The sequence below is a fragment of the Manis javanica genome, chromosome 13, assembly GCF_040802235.1.
Source record: "Manis javanica isolate MJ-LG chromosome 13, MJ_LKY, whole genome shotgun sequence".
Taxonomy (NCBI): domain Eukaryota; kingdom Metazoa; phylum Chordata; class Mammalia; order Pholidota; family Manidae; genus Manis; species Manis javanica.
The window spans coordinates 86,547,270-86,568,958 of record NC_133168.1 but is presented as its reverse complement, the minus strand read 5'-3'; the positions used below and the strand labels follow the sequence as shown (position 1 = coordinate 86,568,958).

Genomic DNA, 21,689 nt, shown 5'->3' with positions numbered 1-21,689 from the left:
ATAAATCCTTTTATTTGAAGCCAAAGCAGAAACATGGAACCCTTACAGCTTGGTGACTTGATGTTGTTTTTTTAATTGAGGTGAAAGTCACATAACATAAAATTAGCCCTTAACCACTTTAAGTCATTCAGCAGCATCCAGTAGCCTCACAATGTTGTACAACCATCACCTCTATCTATTCCAGAGCTTTCTGTCTCCCCAAAAAGAGACCTCATATCCATTAAGCATTTATTACCCTCCTGCCAGCCCCTGACAACCGCTACTTTCTGTCTCTATGGATTTACCTGTTCTGAACACCTCACAGAAATGAAGTCACGTAGTAGGTGGCTGTTTGTGTTGGGGTTCTTTCGCTCAGCGTGATGTTTTCAGGATTCATCCATGTTGTAGGGCGTGTCAGGGCCTCGTTCCTTTTCATGGCTGAGTAATATCCCATTCTACAGATGGAACACATTTTGTTTATCCACTTACCATTAATGAACACCTGGGTTGTTTCCGCCTCTTGGCTCTTGTGACTCATGCTGCTGTGAACATGGGTGTGCAAGGATCTGTCTGAACACCTGCTTTTAATTCTTGGGATGGTGATATGCATTTTTACTTAAAAGCACAGCAAGGACATCCTAGTGGCAGGCAGGCTCTGCAACCAGCCGTTGATGATTTATGTGCACTCAGTGAAACTGTATGGAATAAAGGATTCGATGAATCCAAGCTTGGATGGGCCATTCCTCAGCAGCACTTCTGTTTCTGTGGCCAGAGAAGCTGACCCACTAAGGTGAGTGGGTATGGTGCAAAGTCGGGTGAACCCAGGAAAACAGAGGAATATACTGTGCTTTCTGAATTCTGAGGACCCTAGTGGTTTGCTGGAAAGGACCCAAATTTAAAGTCCAGCATTAAGGGACAAAAGAAATGGGTGCTTCAGGGCCCCCGAGTCAACCCAGAAAGTGAGGCCAAGCCCAGCCAGGCTGAGCCCACGATCCTGCAGGCTCACTCCCTGCTCCCAGCCCAGCAAGGGAGAACCGAGGGGAAGACAGTGGAGGAAGCAGACAGAACAGAACAAGCCCTCTGAGAAATCCTCCAAGAATCAGGAAGAAATGTATAGGCACCTGGCCTGGCCCTGCATCTGGCCACCAGCACAGTGGCTGTGAGCAGGAATGCAAGTCACCTTGGTCCCAGCCACTGGCTGGTGACAGCCTCCTTCTCCTCTTTGTCTTTTGCCTCCCCACAACCTCTACTTTCTAAATCTCCAGGTCAAACTGCCCCAAGACTAGATGCTGCCCTGACCCCGCCCTCACCACCCCCTGCGCACATCACATCACTCGACTCAGTCATGGCTGTAGTCAGAAGCCACACGCTCTGGAGCCACCCTCCTGGGCCCGCAGCAACTGGGGGCCGGGGGCCAAGCCTCTACCAGTGGGGAGACACAGGTGGGAATGTGGGGAAACTGGCCTCGTGCACTGTTGGTAGGAATGTAAAACGGTACAGCTGCTATGGGAAACAGTATGCCGGTTCCTCAAAAGGCTAAAAGTAGGATGACATCCGACCCAGCAATGCCTTCTGGGTATATACCCAAAAGAACAGAACCCAGGGTCTTGAAGATATTTGTACACCCATGTTCACAGCAGCATTATTCAAAATAGCTAAAAGGTGGACACAACCCGTGTCCAGTGATGGATGGATGGATAAGCAAAATGTGGTCCATTCATACAAGGGATTCTGACACGAAGGGAGGGAATTCTGACGCCTGCTACATCACAGATGAACCTTGAGGACATTATGCTGAGTGAAATCAGCCAGACACAAACGGACAAACACTGCATGACTCCACTGTTATGAGGTCCCTCAAGGGGTCAGATTCAGAGAGACAGAAAGTAGATGGTGAGGGCCAGGGACTGGGAGTTAGTGGTTAATAGGGACAGTTTCAGATTTACAGGAGGAATGGGGAGGGAGGGTGATGCTAGCTGCACAATGGGAATGTTTGACACCCGGGATCTGTATACTTAAAAATGGTTATGATGTATTTTAACTCAAAAAAAAAAAAAGCCACAGACATCATGGGCATGAATGGGTACAACTAATTTTACAATGGCTGAAATTTTAATTTCATATGATTTTTATGTTTCAGGGAATAATCTTCTCTGGTTTTCAACCATTTAAAACTCTTTTAAAAAAAGGTTTTTAACCCTGAGGGCTGTGCAGAGATGGGTGATGTGGCTCCCGCACTGTGGTTTGAAGAGCCTGGTGCAGCCTGTTTCTTGCTTTCTTCCACACAGAGCACCTGGCCTAGGCCATGCAAGAAAACTTGCTGCATGAATGAACCAGTGCAGGTGTGTATGACAACAGCACCCCAGTTTTGCATCCACCCAAGCCAGCAAGCCAACCCTGATGCCTTCACTTCTTTACTGGGCAACCTCAGGGAAGCTGCTTAAGCTCTCTGGGACCCAGGTTTTCAGCTGTAAACATTTCTGTCTGGCACTGTGCAGGGCGTGCCTCCACTTCTACAGCCACCCTGGTTCTTCCCACCCTTGTCTCCCAAAGGGGGCCCAGGAGCTCTGTCTTTACAAGCCACAAGGTAGGGACCTCCCCCAGACTGGCTCAGGGCCCTGGCCTCCCTCCTCACGCCACACACACCCACTCTCATTCTGGACTAAATATATTCCAATCTGAGAGAGACAACCCCACATTCATTTCCGCCTTCCTGCCCTAGCGTGGTGCCAAGAAAAAAAAAAATCCCACTGGGGCAGTGGGTGGGATGGAAGGAGGGAGGAGGGGCAGCACCACCAGGTTGGTGGGTCTGAGATGTGGCCCCAAGGGTCCTGACTGTGATGGCGATGCTGGGAAGGCTGAGGATGAGGGGGACCTCCCCACCCTGCACCCTGTTTCTGTCCTTGGCTGGGCAGCTTGTGAGTCACTATTCCAGCATTTGCTGGCCAGGAGCCAGGGCTGGGTGGGATGTTAGGGCAGCAGGCGGGTGGGTGGGGAGACCTACTTTTTCTCCTCCACGCCCACAGGGCGCACACTTCGGCACCCGCCCTGTAAATCGGCAGGCCAGGTCAGGGCTCCCCACGCCCGCTGCGGCAGCCACCAACCACCCTTGGAACCAGGAAGAAAACGCCTGCCTGTCTCCACTCACCTGGGGCAGCGGGCACACTACCACCCAGCTAGCCCACCCACTGGGGCTGGGGAGCCGGCACCCCTCCCTCCAGGCCCAGGGGACATGACCCTGAATGGTGGCTGTGCTGACTCCTCCCCAAGATGCCAGAGCCTGCCACTCACCTCTACAAGCAAGACTCAAACCCAAACCCCAGGTTTACGGTATACCTTTATTTGGGAAAAGACACACACACACACAGACGGTGAGCACTTATGGAGAGGTGAAACCACGAAAGGCAGGTAGCCACCCTGACACACACACACACACACACACACACACGGAACCCACGAAAGGCAGGTAGCCACCCTGACACACACACACACACACACACACACACACACACACACACACACACACACACACACACACACACACACACACGGAACCAAAGGCAGGAAGCCAGTGAAACCACCAAAGGCAGGTAGCCACCCTGACTCACACACACACACACACACACACGGAACCAAAGGCAGGAAGCCACCCTGACACACACACACGGTCAGCACTTGTAGAGAAGTGGAACCAAAGGCAGGAAGCCACCCTGACACACACACACACATACACAGTCAGCACTTGCGGAGAGGTGGAACCACCAAAGGCAGGTAGCCACCCTAACATTCAGCCACACCTGGGGATTTTTTTCTTTGCCACACTGTAGGAAGGGGTGCTCCTGGTACCTAGTGGGTGGAAGCCAGGACCATAGCTCAATACCCCTCAGTGCACAGGGCAGCCCCCACCAGAGAACGATCCAACCCCTGGGCTCAAATTCAGGCCCTGTCACTTTTTAGCTGCAAATACTATATATACATAGGAAGCCAGCTAACTTCCCTGTGCCTCAGCTTCCCTGAGGTGATATGATAATACCATAATAAAGCTTGATCGTGCAGACTCCAAAAGCGAAGTGCCTAAACAAGTAAACAATAGCTGGTTAGGATTATTGTCATTCTGAAGACATTAGCCTCCGACTCCCAGAGTGGGGTTCAAATTCAGCATTTATGAGCCAACCTCCAAAACGTGCTCTCACTGCCTGTCGTGGGGGTCACCAGGGAAAGCAGATGAGCTACTTGGCACGTAGCCTCAGTGCGTGCTGCGGTCACTGGAGTGCTGAGTGAACTCTTGCTGAGCTTGGAAGCGCCTGAGCCCAGAAGGGGTGTTAGGGAACAAAAGACCATCTGGCTTCTGGGTACAACGGATACCATGGCAGTGGGACAGGATGGGCTCAGGTGCAGTAGGAGTTGGAGGCGGATTGGGGGAGGATTCCTGTTGGCCTGGGGGATGGGGAGCTCTGGGCAGGAAGTGTATAGTCCCATGTATGGGTGAGGCTTAGCCAACCAAGAGTAGCTTTCTGAAATGTACAGACCAGCTGCAAGGAGGGGAAGTCACCCAAAGGAGGGAAAAGGTAAGGTACGCTAGAGTAATTCAGGGCATCAGTGGGAAACTTGGCTCTTTAGTGGGCAGAGAATTTCCCAGGAGCTCAGGGCATTCGGGAGGTCAAGTCCTTCTGCTCACCTGGTCTGACCAGAAACCTAGGTCCAAGAATGGACATGTGGCCCTGGAGGTGGGTCCTGCCTTGGCGCTCCCCAGCCTTTAGGTACAGGCCTGGCTTTGATCACAGGGGAACCGCTGCAGGTTCTGTCACACGGATGCATGCCCCTACCCCTCCCACTGAGGTGCAGAGTCATGAGCAGGAGGGGCAAGCCTGGAGAGAAATAAAGAGGAGCAAGGGGAAATAGGAGCATACCTGGCTGCCTGGGAAGACTCCAAAGAGCCCTCTGGGGCACAGTCCCCAAGGACACTCCTGCACCCTGCCTCCTGGGCGCCTCAGCCAGAGGTACAAAGCCAAGCCAGGAGAGGGGATAACCCCGTGGCGGAAAGGAAGGCTCTGGTGGTCCTAGGGCATGCCCTCCTCCTGGCCTGTTTCTCCCTCCAAACTGCTTTGTGCCCACCCCCCTTGGAAGGGAATGCCTTGTCCCAAACACCAAGACACCACTTCAAAAATGCCAGGATCTGTTTGTAAGGAAGTATCTTCGGGGACTCAGAGGGTAGCCGGGGAATCCCTGGAACGTATGCTGCAGATTTCAGTAGCCACTCCCAGCGCAGAGCCCACTGGGGACAGGGTCCCCAGAGCCCCGCCCCCACCCAGGCTCAGTCTGAGAGCTGCAGCCGGATCCGGCAGCGGCAGCAAGTAATTGTAGGCTTGCCTCTGCCTTCCTGTGGCGCACAGCCAAGACAAGGTTCATTCCGGAAGGGCGGGCCGCAGCAGGGGAGGCGAGGGAGGGAGGCGAGGGAGGGGAAGGGACCTCAGGTGGAGACTGGTTGGCGGTGGGCTGGCGTGGGGTCCAGGTCTCAGAGCCCTCGAGCTCCAGCTGCTCCTGCTGCTGCAGCTGCTCGCAGAGGCCTGGCCCCTTCTGGCCTCTAACAAGCCCTCGTCAGGGTGGGGAGCTTCCAGCGGACCCACCCTCTCTGCCCGCCCTCTGGTCTAAAGGGCGAAGAAGCAGTGAGCCATTTCCTGACCCAGACACCAGCAAGGGGGCCTTGCGGCAGCCTTTCTGGTCTAGCAGTTTGGTTTTGCTCAGTAAATAATGATCACCCCCCAAAAATTAAAAAAATTCAAACCAATTTAGTCCTCCTCGAGCTCAGGGGGCATTTTCATCCATGGAAGGGGGAGAAAAGATGGCAGAGTCATCCAGAAAAAGCTGGGAGAGGAAACCTGGTGTGCAGTCAGCTGCAGACACAAGAAGAGAGAAAAGGCTGCCCAGTAGTGGCAAGGAGATGAGGGCCTGGCCATCCTGAGCTCTTTCTTCATCTGTGAACTGGACATAAATTTCTCGGTATGTATAAGCAAAAGTCTGCGGACTGAACCTAAGTCTGGAGCCACCCACCCTCCTGCCCCCAAATCCAGGAAATGAAGGAAAACAATGGGTATTTTACTAGACACCTTTGCTCTCTCAGTTCCCTCATCTGTCAAATGGAACTAGTGGAAGAGCCTGCTTTAATGCTGACTGAGGATTGCATCAAGGGTTAACTAAGTGACTACATAGAAAGAGCGAAGCACAGCCCCTGGCTGGCAGTAAGCATCAATAAGTGTCTCTCAGAACAGGCCTGTAATCTGGTCTGGAACTAACTGGAAGCCCCTGGGGCCGGATGCTGGGTCTCCAGAGGCTCTCAGAATCTACTGAGGGTGCTTCTCAGGCCAGCTCATAAACAGAGGGGACTTTTCATGAAGCCTCAATGAACAGACGTTAATTCCCCAACACATCCTCCCAGGTCTCCAAGGAAGAGAAAAGCGTTTCCAAGGCTCCAGGCTTGGCTTGACTCTGGCTCCTTAGGACCACCCTGTGTTCCTGTCAAGCCCTTGGGAGGCCATCCCAAACTGGGAAACTGAGGCCCAGACCATCTAGAGAACTGGTTCAGGAGGAGCGACCCTGCGGCTAACCAGGTGGAGCAGCTAGGACAGTGGTTGGCAAACACAGCTGTACCTTGGATTGAATTGGGTTGCCTGGGTACCCCAGCCAGCAGAGCCCTCCCCAAGAGATCTGGGATTTCTCAGAACTCAGCGTGGAGGCTGCTCCCAGGTTAGCCACGCCCTGTCCCCTGGCCGCACGACCCTCGGCGACGACGGCAGGCAAAAGAAACGGGCCCGTGAGTCCACTGAGCAGGGCAAAGTCTGGGTTCGCCTAAGCGTTTCCCCATCGCTTCTGCAAACAAGACCTGGAACTGGAGAAAATCCCCAAGCGGATTTGTTAGCTTTGTCAATTCCCTCACCTCCCCAACCTCTGCTCCCCAGCAGACCAGGCTTCCAAGATGCCCCCTGCAGCTGCTCCCCCCAAGGAAGGGTTAACAGGAAGCTCCTGGTGCCCTGCAGCCACAGAAGCCCATTGTTGTCCAGTCTGTCCCCTCCCCCTTGTCCAGGAAGACCCTCTAGGGAGCCCCTTCAAAAGGGCCCGGCCGTTGGCTCCAGGCTGCAGGCCAGCCCTGTCGGGAGAGCCTGCACAGGAAGAGGAAGCCCGCCGGGCGTGGACTGGAGCACAGCTGTCACCACGCCTCCGGGGGTTTCCAAGGAAAGGGGGACTCAGCCTTACCAAGCCCTGAATGTCGGGAGGGGGGGCGGGGGCACAGCTTCTCTCCACAGTCCCCTCTGGAAGCCAGGAGGCTTTGATCTCAATCCTTTAGGTACAACTTAAACACCTGCCTCCCTCCACCCGCTTCCTCCCTTGGCCCCCCAACCCCAGCATCTCCCTGTCAGAAAATTTGACACCTCACCCCTCCTCCATTTGATTTCAAGTCTTCTCTCCGCCAGGTCCTAACTGCCAGCTTTTTTTGATTAGTAGACTCTGGTGTGTGGGGGAGAGAAGGGGGTGTGTTTTGGCAGGACGGCCTGGATTTGGGGGGCAAAGGACTAAGGAGAACTGTTAGCAATTCCCTGGAAGACCCCGGGGGAGGCGGGACGAGGGCGAGCAGCTGGCAACCAGATGTGGGTGGACAGGCTCGGGAAGAAATTAATTGGTGCCAGTAGGGTGGCCGGCGGGGAAGGCAGCACCCCAGGATACCCAGGGAGCCGCCTAAGTCTGGGAAGGAGGGTGGGGGACAAAGACTGACTGAGACTATTTCTTAACCAGAGTCAACAAAGTGCTGGGGGCGGAGGCTGATCTGGGGCCGAATAAGCCTGGAGGCTGGAAGGCACCAAGAAATCAGAGGCTGGGAAGGGGGCAGCAGGGAAGGGATGGGTGCAGATTCTGCTCAGGTGGGCGTATTAAAGGGGCAGAGCCGGACTACGGGACAGGGATGTGATGGGTGGGAATTCTGCTCAGGGGGGCTGCACAGAAAAGGGTCAGGCAGGGAGCTGGGCCTGGGGAGGCCTCAGGCCCGGACCTGCAGGTGGACAGCCTTAGTGTCTGGGCTCAGCTCTCCTGGACACAAATTTGGGGAGACCTAAGGTCTCCTTAATACAGGAAATGCCCTAGTGAGAGCAACCCTGGACGCAGATGGAAGACGTCTGTGCTCCCTGAACACAGGTGGGGGTCTCTAAGTCCCCCGGACACAGGTGAGGAAGGTCTGGTCTCCCCTAGGCACAGGGAGGGACTTCAGCAGCCTCCACACCAAGCGTGGGTTAGCGTGAGCCTCACTCCCGCAATCCTCGTTTCCCACAGACTTTTTCCGCCATTTACCTGATTCCGAGCCGACCCCCAGCCCCGGACGCCCCCCGGCGCGGCCTCGGCCTCCCAGTGCGGCCCCCTAAGCCGCGCCCCCTCATCCGTGGGGCGTGCAGAGACTGAAGGGAACCACACGCCGAGGGTCCGGGCGAAATCCGGAAAGAACCGGTTTGGCGGCGAGGGGCGGGGCCCGAGCCACCGCCGACTCTGGCAGTTCTTGGAAGTCGCTGGACGTAGTGCGCAGGGGCGGGGCCCGGGGGAGAGAGCAGGCGGAATAATTTGTGTACCCTCGCCCCCATGATGATTGACAGCCGTGTCGCTCCGTCCCGCGCCCTGGCTAGTTCCCCACCCCTGCGCCGCGAGGGGGACTCAAATTTCCTCCCAGAGATCAAGTCCCCGCCCCGCCCCGCTATCAGCCCGGGCAAGGTCTGCGTCTATACCCGCTCGGACGGCAGACCTCACCTAGGTTCCTGGAACCGGGCAAACCGGTCTGGGTGCTGCTTCTAGGATGGTCCCGACCCGTGGCCCGGCCCTTTCCCACCTCAGCCCTGTCCCTTGAGTCCTGCACAGTGGAATTGGGGAGATGTCGGGATGGGGGACGCGACTTAGAGCTGTCCCCTACTTGCTCTCCCGCTAGGCGATCCTCTCTGGCCTTCAGTTTCCATGTCTGATAAAAGTGGGGGCTGAAAGGACCGACCCCAAAGGAGAGCTGCAAACCATTATTAATCCACAATAATTTAAGCGCCTGCTAGATTCGTCCTTGTCTTCTATGGAGACCAGAGGTTAGAAAAGGAGACAAATCCAGAAGGAAATGTAAAATTGCAGTTGTGATAAATACCATCACAAAAAAGCAATAGTTCTTGAGTGTTAATAAATACTTGGTCCAAATGGGGGGCAGACAGGGAACACTTCCCTGATGCTTTGCCCTTGAGATGAGCTGTCGAGGGAAAAGAGTTTCGGGGGATCATAGCACAGACAAAGGCCAGTGACTGTGAAGATGGTGGAATTATGGGGAACAAAAAGCAGGTCAGTGTGGCTTCAGGGTGATGCAAGATTAGGACAGAGATGGGCTGGGCCAGGTCAAACAGAGCTTTTCAGTCCTAGGAGTTTTGTCCCTTTTCCACAAGAAGAATTTTCCTAACTCTGAGGCAGTGGGCAAAGGGATTCAGTGTTATTTAAATAACATAATGAATTCTTCAGAGTGTTTGCCTTGTCAGCTCTCAGTCCAGCTAGTCTAAGGATGGTCTTCCTGCCTTAATAAAATGCTTGCCAATCTCCCTTTATAACTAAGAAAGCTGTGTGGAATCTCACACTGGCTACAGTTTCAGCAGGATCTCAGGACATTGTTTTGTTTTCATTGTAACTTCTATTAACTGTTTCCTTCTAACTATGGTGAGTGATTAACAAGTGGGTTGTTTTAAAAAAATAGGTAAGCTGTTATGCAGATATGACAAAAAAAACTGAAATTTGGGAAATTCTATTCTAAGAGCCATGGGAGGCCACTGATAAAATTAGGTAATAAATATTAAGCAGTTAGCACCTGCTCACCCCAGACAACTTCATTTACTCATTCAGGCCTGGGCTGGGCATTCTTAGAATTGACATTGGGAATACAGATGCTAAATAGAACATAAATTTATCTGATTAGGGTGAGCAGTGCTCTAAGAAGACTGAGCAGGGTCAAGGAGTAGAATAGGGTGCTCTTGTAGATCTGGTGGCCAAAGAAGGCTTCCCCAAGAAGGTACCATTTCAGCAGAAATCTGAAGAAAGTGAGGATGGGCTAATGGGTGTCTGGAAGTAGAGTATACGGCAGGCAGCAGAAACAGCAGGTACAAAGGCCATGGGGCTCGAACATACTTGGCCTGTTCTCCAAGCAGAAAGGAGGCCAGTGTGGATGAAGCAGAGGGGAGATGGGAGAAGGAAGTGATCCAATTTGTGTTTTATAAGATCCGGCACAGCTGCTGCACAGAATAGACAGTGGGGGCAAGGGCAGGGAAGAGTGAGAGGTGGTGGCAGCTCAGACCTGAGCAGGAGCCATAAGGTGGGGGAATGAAGCAGAATGAGAGGTCATGTTGACAACCCCTGTGACTAGAATGAGGCACGAGGGAAGGAGAAAAAGGGATTCAAGGAGGGTTCCTCAGCTGGAAGTCTGTCAGGAAACAGCAAGAATCCCCTTTGAATCTTGTTATGGTGGGAATTCCTTAGGCCCCCACAAGGGGACAGAAGGCCCTGGACAGACAAGTATGGGGCTTGGGGGGAGGTCCAGGATGGAGAGCTGAATTTGGGAATCACCACAGAGGTGGCATTTAGAGCCCTAAGACTGAATAAAGCTGCCGAGGGTGTAAACGCAGAGAGAGGCCCAAGGCCTGGGCAAGGGATGCTGGAGTGTGCGGGCCTGCGGGCCTGGAGGCGGGAAAAACCAACTCTTGTCAAATCACCAGGATGAGACCCAACTGGAGCTGGACTATTTTTCAGCTCTCTGGGCTTAGCACAGCATCTACACACACTTTTCCTTACATATATACTTTCTTGCTGTATATGCTTTCAAACGCACAGCACTATTATTGTCTGGCTCTAATAATAATAAAAACGGTAACACTGTGTGCCAGGCATCCTACTAAATACTTTACATTTATTAGTTTGCTTAATCTTCACAAGGAACCTAAGAGGTAGGGACTATTATTGCTCACTGTTTACAGCCAGGTAAACTGTGGCCCAGAGAGGTGAAGTGACTTGTTCCAAGCTACACAGCAAGCAAACAGAGCAGGCTGTGTGGCTCCGGAATCTGTGTTCTTTCCCTCACAACTTCTGCTGGTGGCCTTTGTCACTCACGGTTCTGAGATACCTCTGTCGTCCAAACACGTAGATCTATCTGGTTCTGGCCTTTCATCCTCTGGGGAGGGTCATGGGTAGACAGTCCCCATTCTACCACATCAGTCCAGTTCCACGGGCACGTAGGTTGTTTGCAATTTGAGCCGAGGTTGGACAACACTGTAGTGACCACCCTTTTGGAGCCTCCTGCCTCATGCCTGAGGTTCCCTGGAGAATCGCTGGTCACCAGATATGTGTCGTTTTTCGTTTTCAAAGCAGTTGTCCAATGGATTACTCCCTCAGAGGGCCTGTCCGAATGACCCAGTACCATGGAATGGTGGGAAAACTCCAGGCCTCATCAACGTCCGTGGTTCTGGCAAGTTTTTGCCTATCCTTATGGGTGAAATGGGGTCTTGGAGAGGGGTGTATCTTCATGGGGTATGTGTGCGGGATGCTCGTCTTGCTGTCTTCCCACTGCATCATCTTTAGCCCCTAACCCCGGGCTCGGGCACCGGAAACCCCCTGGCCGCCCTGGCGGGGGTGGGGGTCCGCCAAGCGGCTTCCCGCGGAAGGAAGGGCCCGGCGGTTCCTGCGACAGGATGCGCAGTGAGGCCCCCTCTCCTGCCGCCGGGGACTTCCCGGGCCGGGCCAGGCTCGCGGGGAAGTTGCTCCCACGCGGGTGCATAGTTACCGCTGAGGGTGTGGGGCTCCGATTCCCCACATCCCACTGGGGAGTTGTGGGTCAGGCCCCGTAGTGGGTGGCGCTAAAGCCTCCCACGTTTCCCGGGAAGCAGTCAGGTGGCTGCGGAGACGGGCGAAATTCCCCTGAGGAAACCGAGGGAGGAGGGAGCGAGGTGGTTGGGAGGCGGGGAGGGAGCCAGCGGGGGTCGATCCGGAGCGGGTCGGCCCTGCACTGCCCCCTCCTCCTTCTACCCTCCGGCCTCCTCGAGGTCAGGTCCCCCGAGGCACGGGAAGCCCGCAGGGGCCGGGCCAGCCTGGGGGAGGGGCGGGTGCTTTCCCGGCGCCTGCCGCCGCCCTCCCTCCTCGCACCTGCGGCTCCTTTGTCCTCCCTACAGCAACCCTGCCACCCGCCCTGGGGCAGCATCTGCAGGCCCCTTTCCTAAACCAAACCTGGGTGAATTGTTTCTCCGGGATGGCTAACCTGGAGCTGGGGTGGGGCCGAAGCAAATAGCTTCGGGCATTTCTAAGGCCTGCTCTTCAGATACGGACACTGCCTGAGCCTCACAATTATACCCCTTGAGATTGGCACAGGTGCATCAAGTGTGCTCCAAAGCTCACCCGCTCGGGTCCCCACACCTTAGGCTGTAAGACCCCCGCTAGCAGGTGACTGAGGTCCTCAAGCCGGGGCAGGAGGCGGGGTAGGGGGAGAACCAGTCTCCGACGGCGGCGTGCTTCCCGGACTATGATGCCTTGTAACCTGCAGTACGCCCCTTACAAATGTCTAAAGTCAGTAAGTCCTTTTTTCCCCGCCGAATTGTAGGGTAACTTGGAAGGAACCCTAAAAGTGAGAGGCTTGAGTCAGCACACCAGAGCGCCCGGCGAGAAGTGCTCCGTCAAAGAGGCCCAGCCCCCTCCCGCCCTCTCTGCCCACGTGGTGACCGGTCAGACGGGTTTCTGGGGCCCCAGCGAGCCGCAGCCAGCTCCGGACCCCTTGGTCCCGCCCCGCCCCCCACCAGCGAAGAAAGCCAGATGGCAGCAGAGACTTTTTATTCAAATGGTCTTTATTTTCCTATCTGGCATCTCTAGCAAAAGGCCAGAAAGATGAAGTTAAACAGATTCCACCACAATAAAGGTAAACCTCAGAATGCCCTGGCAAGAACCTCCCCGCTCTGCAAACTGGTCCAGTCTCACCAGTCACTGGTCCCAGCTAAGTCCCACAGCGCTCCAGAGACTCTCTCCCCTCCATATTTTATTCAGACCAGGAATATGGATGTCCCAACTGATTTGTTTGCCTCTGAAGGAAGGTCACGCTTGAAACTGAACATACTCCCACCTCTAATGCACCAGATGAGAACAATTTTTAACCTGAAATTAGATCAGGGCCCCCATACATACACCGGAAGGCGCAGGGGCGCGGGACACTAGCCTGCAACACGCGGGGTCAAGTGACTCAAGCCGCTCGCCTCCTATTCCCCCAGGGCGGTCCACACCCACACCCCAGACCCTCCTCCCAGGCCCCACACCCACGCAAGGCAACAGGAAGCTCCCCACGGCTGCCCCATGACGCAACGATGACCGCTTGCACAAGTATGCCACGGGAGGGGGGAGGCGGGCGCCTGGAATTCTCTTCAGTTTGGAAACGCAGAAACCAACTATTGAAAAACCTTGAAAGGGCAGCACAGCCCCAGTAAAAAATAAAGTCCGACCCTGAGGAGTTTTAAAGAACTAAGCCTCCCTACTCCCAGTCCCAGGAGGAGAGGGAAAGGTCTACGTCCCAGTCCGTTAAGACAGCACCTGTGGGCGCGGCAGGTCTCGGCGGAAGGCGCCAGAGCCCCCGCGGCTCAGGCTCCTAGGCGCCGCAACTACACACAGGCGGAGACGGCTCCCCGGAGGCAGCGTCCCTCTTCGGGCCTCTCAGCAGCCCGGGCGGTGGCTCCTCTCCACGGTTCCGCGGGCGCTCCCCGGGGATGGGCCACGCCTCGGTCTGCACACTCGGACAGACGGTTTGGCCCGCGCTCTGGGCTCCGGCAGCGCAGCTCTGGGGCACTCAGAAAGCCACCACGGCCCGCACGAGCACATTCAACATGCTGTCCGCGGGGCGGCAGGCCGGCTTTGCCTCGCACGCCGGCGGCGCCGTCGTGGGAGCAGCGGGGCTGCAGTTCAGGAGGCCGGAGAAGCGCCTCTGTAAGACGCGCGCCAGGTTGGGGAAGGCGCCCTCAGCTTGCGCCAGAGGGGGCTGCAGGCGATCAGAGACCTCCGAAGAAGCACCTTCCTGGTCTTCTTCTAGGCGGGCTTTCTTGCTCGGAATCAGTCCTATGTCCCCGCCGTCGCTCAGGCTGCTGCTTCGCCGCTTGCGGCTGATTTTGGCGGCGCGCGGGGCATAGCGGGTAGGGGTCTCCTGGGCTCGGGACACTTCCTGCGTGTCCATGGGCTCCAGAGAGGGCTGCTCACCGTCGGGGGGCGCTACCTTGGCCTCTGCTTCCGCTTCCCGCGGCGGGTGCAGGCGAGGGTCAGCGGAGCGGGCAGGCGGCAATGGGACCTCGGGTTCGTGGGCCTCCACCTTGGCCGAGAGGTAGAGCTCCCGGGCGCTGCGCATGACTAGCGACAGCTGTAGACTCCGGTGCAGCCGCAGGCCACCGCGCTGCATGCGCGAATGGTACATCTTCCACACCGACAGGGTCATGATACGTTGCGCTTCCTTCTGCACCTCCATGGTGGTTCGACGGCGGCGACTTCCGAGCTGGAAAAGGCAGGTGGCAGGTGCACTCCGAACAACGCGCTCGCTCACGCCTCTCCACGAACCTACCCACTCTGTGACCCTGCTAGGACTCTGCCCCTGCGCCCGCCACCCGGGCCCTTTTGTACCCAGAGTGAGATCATGGACGCCCCGCCCAATCAGAGCGCCGCATCCGGGCTTTCCACCTCGCCATGGCGAGACACTCCTTAAAGCGACAAGGCAGAATTTACCGAGCTAGGCAAGAAGGGTACTGGAACCCGGGCGAGGACCGGCGTTCCCCAGTCCACGCTGAGCTCTCGGGATAGTCTCCTTTCCCAGGGTCCCCCAGTGCGCCCGCCCGCTGGCCTGTAGGAGAGGAACCGCGAGTGGGGCTCAGGGCCCACCCATGTGCTTGCGTCTGCAGCCCCAGCAGGTAGTAGGCAGCACATTTCCATTCACACCTGGGAAGGCTGGGTTTCGAGCCGGTACATTCCCATGGGAATAGTTCCTATCATCTACGACGTCTAATTAATGTTTTTTTTAATCGATAACTATGCTAAACACTGATGGAGCTTTTACAACGTGCCAGGCGTTGTTAAGGGCTTTCCTTTCACAAATATTGATCCCTCATCTCCACTCCTCCAATCAAGAAATACCTGATTTCTTCAGGTGGGGAAACCGAGCCAGTGGCTCGTCCAACATTTGTTAAATTAATATATGGGGTCACTGCGGTGAAAGGGGCCACTGGGGCCTCCAGCTCTTCTATCTCTGTAGCCAGCCCTCTTCACTCGCCTTGTCTGTAGATGTTACGAAGGCGGACAGAGGACGTCTGCAGACACGAGAACAGCCCGCGCTGCTATTCCTGCGCTCCGCACCGAGCATTCCCCCCGTTTCCCTACAAAGGGGCTCCACAGGTGGGGTTGGTGGTTGCAAGGAGGCGGACTGGCTACCAGACTGTCACGCTGAACACTCCACTGCTGCTCCCTAGACGACGAGGCCCCGCTCTGCCTCTGCGACCCGGGAGGCGGGATTGGGAGCCGGAAAACAGCAACGAAGGTAGAATAGACTAAAAAAAAAAAAAAGTTGGTCCCATCCTTCGCTACGCGCTAGCGCTCCAAACAAACCTATTTCCAGTTCCTTAAAATAAAGGCACACCATTTGGCCGTCTCGCTACAGCATTCATGGTGCGGGCCCTTTAATGAGAGGCTCCGCCCAGCGGACTGGTGCGCTAGGTCTTCAGGCCTCAAGACGCACCAGACTTCCCGGACTAAGTTTGGAAGTAATGACGTAGGACAGGCGCACGAACCGCTTCCGGATGCCCATATAAGGATAGGGGCAGGGAGCTCCAAACTGGACAGTAGCAGGCTTCTTCCGGGCAGGCGGGGGCGGTGCCTTGGTCTCAGAACACGCCCCCTCCCTCTCCGTCACCTCAAACCTGGCCGCTGGAGCTGGCCGGAGTCCCCGGCTTCCGGAGCGGCTTCCCGGCGAGCGCCGGGAGGGAGAAGCAAGTTCGCTTCCTTCCCTCCGGAGGCCAGGAAGGCGTGACGCCCCTCCGGGAAAGCACCCCGCAGGCGGGTAGGGGCAACCTCAGGGTTCCCATTGACGCCATCTACCACAGGTCCTATACAAAGACCTTGCCAATACCGGGGCGACTCGTTGGGGACCCCTTCATCCCTGTCCCCCCCCCACTCTTCCCCCTACAAAATTTTCCAGGTATTCCTGCTTTCCCTCCCAAAATCTTGCACCTTTTGAGCACCCTCACGTCCCGCCTCCCACCCCCCAGCACATGGGGACTCAACAATTCTTCTTATAAAATATCCTTTCAAAAACGACCTGTTCAGCTATCCTGCCACACATTAAAGCGACCTGCTGAGGACGCCCACATCCTCCCACCACCACTCCCATGGAAGACTCCACAAAGACATCCCCAGTCGAGGCGCTATCTCTGAGACACACCGGGGTGGCCCTCCGAGGATTTTTCAGATATACCTCTGTCACACAAAGGGCAACCCTATGAGTCTCTAACCAGCCATACCTGCTCCACTCTCCACGCAGAGGACTTCCTTGCAGACCATCCTCAGGCCCACTACCATATCCCCTCCTGCGATTCCCAGGCTCGCACCCAGAAAGACCCCACACCCCAGAAACATCTCCGGGGCGCCCACGTACAGCCACCCTACCCCAGGGCGACGTCGGGGCGCCCCTCCTCCGCAGGAAAAAAGAGGAGAGGAGAGTACAGCAAAACTCCCCACCGGAGAATGCCCTCGTCTCCCTCCGCCCCCGCGGTTAGGTGGGGAGGACCACATCTCCCCCAACCCATTTCCAAACTTGCCGCTCTGGGCTGGGGAGATCTCCCAGATCCGGATCCAGATGTGGGCTCGGGGAATCCGTTAAAAGGATCTATGAATCGAATGTGCCCCTTCCCCAGCCATAATCTCGTCTGGTTTGAAGGTTATTTTTATTTACGTTGCCCAGAAGGGAAACTGAGGATGCGCAGCAAAAATCCGAGAGGCTGGGTCTCGAACCCACGATTCGAGCTCCGACACGAAACCAGCGGGACAGAGCTGCAGGGGGGAATTGGCTGTGCGCACCGGCAGGAAGCCGTTTCTGCCCACAACAAAGATGGCCGCAAAGAGGGCGGAAGTTCCCGCAGTCTGGGCCTCTACGGCCTGTCTTTCTACCCTGGCGGCCCCGCTCTCGATAGTTGCAGTAGTCACGTGCCAGGGGCGGGGGCGGGGGCGGGGGTGGCGGCGAGTTCTCCCGGGTTGGGAGGGACTCAGTAAGCCAGGGCCTAGAGAGGGGAGGGGCTCGGCCTAGGGCGGCGGAGTGACATGTCTCTCGAAGACCCGTTTTTTGTAGTCCGAGGGTGAGTGACAGTGATGGGGGAGGGCAGAGGGTGCTCGTCCCCGTGCCAGCCAGCGCCCGGTGCCCGCCAGAGCGTGCCAGGCGGTCTGGGCTCAGCCGTCGGGGTGCGTGCTTCGGGGTTCCCCTGTGGCCGTGTGGGAGGTGTACGCAGCGGGATGGGAGGATCTACTGAGTCCCCCACCCGTTTGGAGGAGAGTGGCGGGTGGGAGGACCGCCTGCTCCCATCGCGCCCACCGTGCCCCTGCCCCACAGAGAGGTGCAGAAGGCTGTGAACACTGCCCGCGGGCTGTACCAGAGGTGGTGCGAGCTACTGCAGGAGGGCACCGCAGTCGGACGCGAGGAGCTGGACTGGACCACCAATGAGCTGCGGAATGGCCTGCGCAGCATCGAGTGGGACCTGGAGGATCTGGAGGAGACCATCGATATCCTGGGGGGCTGGAGGGGCACATGGGAGAGTGCTCTGGGTGGCAGGGGGCACTGCGAGCCAGCCCCTGGGGAGGCTGCGTACCCGGGAGGTGTCCAGGGCTGAAGGCGCAGGAGTAGGTTGTGTCTGCCTCTGGCCTTGACTCTTGATGGTGGCTTACGCATCGTGGAAGCCAACCCAGGCAAGTTCAAGCTCCCAGCCGGAGACCTGCAGGAGAGGAAGGTCTTCGTGGATCGGATGCGGGAGGCAGTCCAGGTGAGGAGAGTTTCTGGGTGAGGTGAATGTGGGAATGTTGGAGTGTCTTAACTTTCTGATGTTGTCCTCACCCCCAGGAAATGAGAGACCATATGGTCAGCCCAGCAGCCATAGCCTTCATGGAGAGGAACAATAGAGAGGTAAGGCATTCTGACCCAACATATTTGCCTGAGTCTGTTGGGGTGATCCTCCCCTTTGAGGGCAAGCCTGACCCTCACTATGGGTGTTTGCCTGTCTCCAGTATATGTGCATGCCTGTCCCTTCTGTGTCAACATTCGTAGTCCCTGTGCACAGTTGTGTCCTGACTGTCTACATGCCTGCACTTTTTGGGTGTGTACACACAGCCGAGCCCCTCCCTGTGGGTAATCCCTTCTGCCATCTCCTGTGCATCTGTACTGGTGTCCTGGGGAAACTGGTTTCTTTTTTTTTACTGTGTCTTACTGATCCCAAGACATAAGCTACCCTTTTTCTGTGTATGTATGTGACTGATGCGTCTGAGCGTGTGAACTTGGCCCGAGTGGATGCCCCCTGCCCCCTGCCTGAGCACCATTGGCCTCTGTGGTTTACCTGCTCATGCCTTCTGTGCTCACTCTCCCTGCTGCCTCTGTGTGGTGTGTTCCTTCTTTGCCTGTTGTAACACGGTGGTCTCTCCCCATCCTATCTTAAGCCCACATGGGGGTCTGGGAGGGTCTGGTGGCTGAGGCCCATACCAGCTTGGAGTCCTCTAACAGTACCCACCTGCCTTTCCAGGTGTGCTGCCGTGTAGATTAAAGTCTAAATTCTTAAATGCATCTTTATATGATAAGTGTTCTCTACAGATTAATTCATTAAGTCTCCATCCTAATCCCAGGAGATAGGGAGTATAACTCTCTTCATTTTACAGATGAGGAAACTGAGGCACAGGGAGGGTAAGTGACATGGCCCTAAGGTGACCTTGCTAGTTAGAGGTGGGCTGGGGAATCAAGGCTGTTCCACATCAGACACTGCTTTCCTGACTAATCACCATCTCTATTTGCCACTAACCTGTGTCTGGCTCTGCTGTGAGTGGGGTCCCTGCCTGAGCCTCTGGTCTGTGCCCCTACAGATGCTGACAGGCAGGCCAGCCTCCCAGAAGTCATCTAGCGACTTGCTGGATGCCAGTGTGGTCTCAGCTACCTCTCGCTACATTGAAGAGCAGCAGGCCACGCAGCAGGTTTGTGTGGATGATCCAGGGCCCTGAGCTGGAGGGACCTGTGGACAGCTCAGAACTCCCTACTGACAGCTGTTCCCCTCATCCAATCTGCAGTTGATCATGGGTCAACAGGATCAACAGCTGGAAATGGTGTCTGGGAGCATCCGGGTTCTGAAACACATGTCTGGCCGGGTTGGAGAGGAGCTGGATGAGCAGGGCATGTGAGGCTGGGTCCCTGGGGGTGGGCCCTGGGAGCCCTCTGCTGACTCGTGTGCACAGGGCCTTCGGGGGCTGATGCCGTCCTGGTCTGGGCAGCATGCTGGATGCCTTTGTTCATGAGATGGACCACACCCAGTCCCGGATGGATGGGGTCCTCAGGAAGATGGCCAAAGTATCCCACATGACAAATGGTGAGTCGCCCAGGGGAAGTGATTCAGGGCTGGGGGACATGGGTTTCGGACAGTGCCCCTTTCCCCTGTGACCTCTGACCCTTTGACCCTAGACCGCCGACAGTGGTGTGCCATTATGGTGCTGCTGGGGGTGCTTCTCCTGGTTCTCATCCTGCTCTTCTCTCTCTGACCCTGGCCCTCCCCAGGGGGCTGTCCCTCTAGCTGGGAGAGCTGGCAGGGCCCTGCCCCCTGGGAGAAGAGGTTCCTGCCTGGGGAGCTGTCCCAAGGCACTCATCCAGAGCTAGTGGGACCCTCAGGGCCCCTGTGCCACAGCGCCCACCACTGGTCCTGTCTCAAGTGTGCTTAGGGGGTGGTGGAGGTAAGGGGACCCCTCCCCGTTTCTACTCCAGTGCCCCAAAGCCATTTGCTTTGTGCCTTCTACATGTGCCAACTTGAAAATAAAACCCCAGCCTTTTTTATACGTATCTGTATCATACTGTGTGCTGACTCTAAACTTGGGGCTGCCTGCGGGATGAAAACTCCCACTCTAAGCTCCCTGCTTGCACTCGCTGGGGTCCAGGTGTGTGTGTGCACGTGTCTATGAGGAACTTCACTGATATTTGGTGTGGAAAAAATGATTCCAGCTTAGGTCTTTTGTTACCCTTGAAAATTCCAAACCCTGATACTTCCTTGAGCTTTTGAATTAAGTTCAGTCTAAGGATCTTCTGCTTGCTTGGTGCCTAAGGCAGGTAAATCCTCTAGCTGAGCAGTCATTGCTGGGGGGTGTCTGAGCCACTCTGGGCTCCACTGCCCATCTGATCACTTCTGTGACACATTACTCTAGCAAGGCAGAGTTTGTAAAATTTAGATTTTTGCCTACCATGGTCCTTAGTACGTAATGATTCCTAAAAGCCAGGTAAACTCACAACCTGAGATTATCATGTTAGATGTTGCCATCCCTTGCCTTCTGATCTGGCATCAGAACCATGCATTTCAGTTGCTCACTTACACTTCGCAAAGTGTTGGGCGTTACAAGGATGACATTCCATTAGGCTGATTGGTCAAATCTTAAAATGAACCAAGTGGGTATAGGTTTCTTTCTTTGTGCAGAAGGCTTTGAGTTCTCTGTCCTTTCTGTACTTAGTTCTAAGTCTTCCTGGCACTAACAGATGTGCTTCTGGGCATTTCCGTGTACCAGGGGCGATCTATATGTTAAGACACAGGCTCCCTATTAATGTTGGCCTTCAAAAGCTGTACTATTATGGCAGCTGAGGCTGGGGGCTGGTCTTACTGAAATATACCCGTTTCTGTGGATATTGAGATACCACTTGATCTTCCCCACAGACATCTGGAGCTTCCCCTAGTCATTGTAGGCAGACCTGGTCTCAGCAGGCATCAAGCGTTTTCCACCTCAAGGCAAAGATTTTTTGACAAGATGGGATTTCCTAAAATCAGTAAGATCTTTCCACACTACTTTAAACATCTCTGAATCGACAGTACCCTAAGGCACATCTCTTTTTAATCTGAGTGGGACACTAAGACATATCTGTCTTTTTAATCTCACTTGATGGACCGTTTGTCCTGTCACATCCAGAACCTACTGCTCTTTGGGCACTCCGAACTGCACTGAGACCGGCCTTCTCAACTTCGGTGTTTCTTCTACTGCATGAGTGCGCTGGCTTGGATGGGGTAAGGGGTACAGGTCTGTGTTCATGACACATATGTGGGGCTGAGGGCTTCAAACCACAAAGGCAATGAGCAAGTGGACCTGCCACATGGCCAGCTCAATGGAGCCGCTACCCTTCTAGTTAAGGGGAGGCTCCCGTGGGATGCTGGGATTAAGGCCAGGAGGGTGTTTTAAGTGAAAGCTGTCAGGGGCCTGGGTCAGAGGCTGTTTTCTCAATTGAAAGGGGCGCCCCATCCCTGCTCACTCTCACACTCCAAGGGGTGATGCTTGGAGTGGCCCCTGCAGCATCTGTCAACAGGAAACCCTGGAAAGCGGGGTGTCACTGTGGCAGTTGGGGACCCTTCATGTGTAGTGAGCACCTCTGCACTCCCAATGAGCAGCATGCAGCA

At 55.6% G+C, this 21,689-nt stretch overlaps 2 protein-coding genes and 2 long non-coding RNA genes across 12 annotated transcripts; 2 read left to right on the top strand and 2 right to left on the bottom strand.

Annotated features, from left to right (window-relative positions):
• The first annotated feature begins 451 nt into the window (after positions 1-451).
• LOC140845571 (uncharacterized) lies at positions 452-3,529 on the top strand. The gene is made up of 5 exons (XR_012124417.1): positions 452-769; positions 1,245-1,421; positions 2,268-2,321; positions 3,006-3,387; positions 3,446-3,529. It is a non-coding gene; the product is annotated as an uncharacterized lncRNA (long non-coding RNA).
• On the bottom strand, positions 3,299-8,499 carry LOC108399672 (uncharacterized). Of its 6 annotated transcripts, XR_012124413.1 has the most exons (5): positions 7,412-8,499; positions 6,628-6,865; positions 4,658-5,873; positions 4,154-4,283; positions 3,299-4,053 (listed from the first exon to the last, which is right to left on the bottom strand). It is a non-coding gene; the product is annotated as an uncharacterized lncRNA (long non-coding RNA). The 6 variants fall into 6 exon arrangements; XR_012124411.1 differs by having other exon boundaries at positions 4,154-5,873; XR_012124412.1 differs by having other exon boundaries at positions 3,299-4,283.
• A 4,337-nt stretch (positions 8,500-12,836) lies between these two features.
• IER2 (immediate early response 2) lies at positions 12,837-14,742 on the bottom strand. Its single transcript, XM_017664574.3, has one exon. The coding sequence runs from the start codon at positions 14,504-14,506 to the stop codon at positions 13,841-13,843; it is 666 nt and encodes a 221-aa protein (XP_017520063.1). The 5' UTR covers positions 14,507-14,742; the 3' UTR covers positions 12,837-13,840.
• A 2,478-nt stretch (positions 14,743-17,220) lies between these two features.
• Positions 17,221-21,661, top strand: STX10 (syntaxin 10). 4 transcript variants are annotated; one of them, XM_017664519.3, is made up of 8 exons: positions 17,221-17,375; positions 17,627-17,796; positions 17,959-18,053; positions 18,131-18,193; positions 19,138-19,245; positions 19,339-19,445; positions 19,540-19,634; positions 21,208-21,661. In XM_017664519.3, exons 1-8 carry the CDS (start codon positions 17,341-17,343, stop codon positions 21,327-21,329), a joined length of 795 nt encoding a protein of 264 aa, XP_017520008.1. In that variant the 5' UTR covers positions 17,221-17,340; the 3' UTR covers positions 21,330-21,661. The 4 variants fall into 4 exon arrangements, with proteins under 4 accessions (XP_017520008.1, XP_017520011.1, XP_017520010.1 ...); XM_017664522.3 differs by having other exon boundaries at positions 19,339-19,441; positions 21,208-21,224; XM_017664521.3 differs by lacking the exon at positions 21,208-21,661 and adding an exon at positions 19,727-20,094 and having other exon boundaries at positions 19,339-19,441.
• The last annotated feature ends 28 nt before the right edge of the window (positions 21,662-21,689 follow it).

Bases quoted from the DNA above. Each gene is read 5' to 3' on its own strand.
- IER2 (XM_017664574.3), bottom strand. From the start codon at position 14,506: ATGGAGGTGCAGAAGGAAGCGCAACGTATCATGACCCTGTCGGTGTGG.
- STX10 (XM_017664519.3), top strand. From the start codon at position 17,341: ATGTCTCTCGAAGACCCGTTTTTTGTAGTCCGAGG. The intron at 18,054-18,130 runs GTGAGGAGAGTT...CCTCACCCCCAG, and splicing joins GGATGCGGGAGGCAGTCCAG to GAAATGAGAGACCATATGGT. The intron at 19,635-21,207 runs GTGAGTCGCCCA...TGTCACATCCAG, and splicing joins AGTATCCCACATGACAAATG to AACCTACTGCTCTTTGGGCA.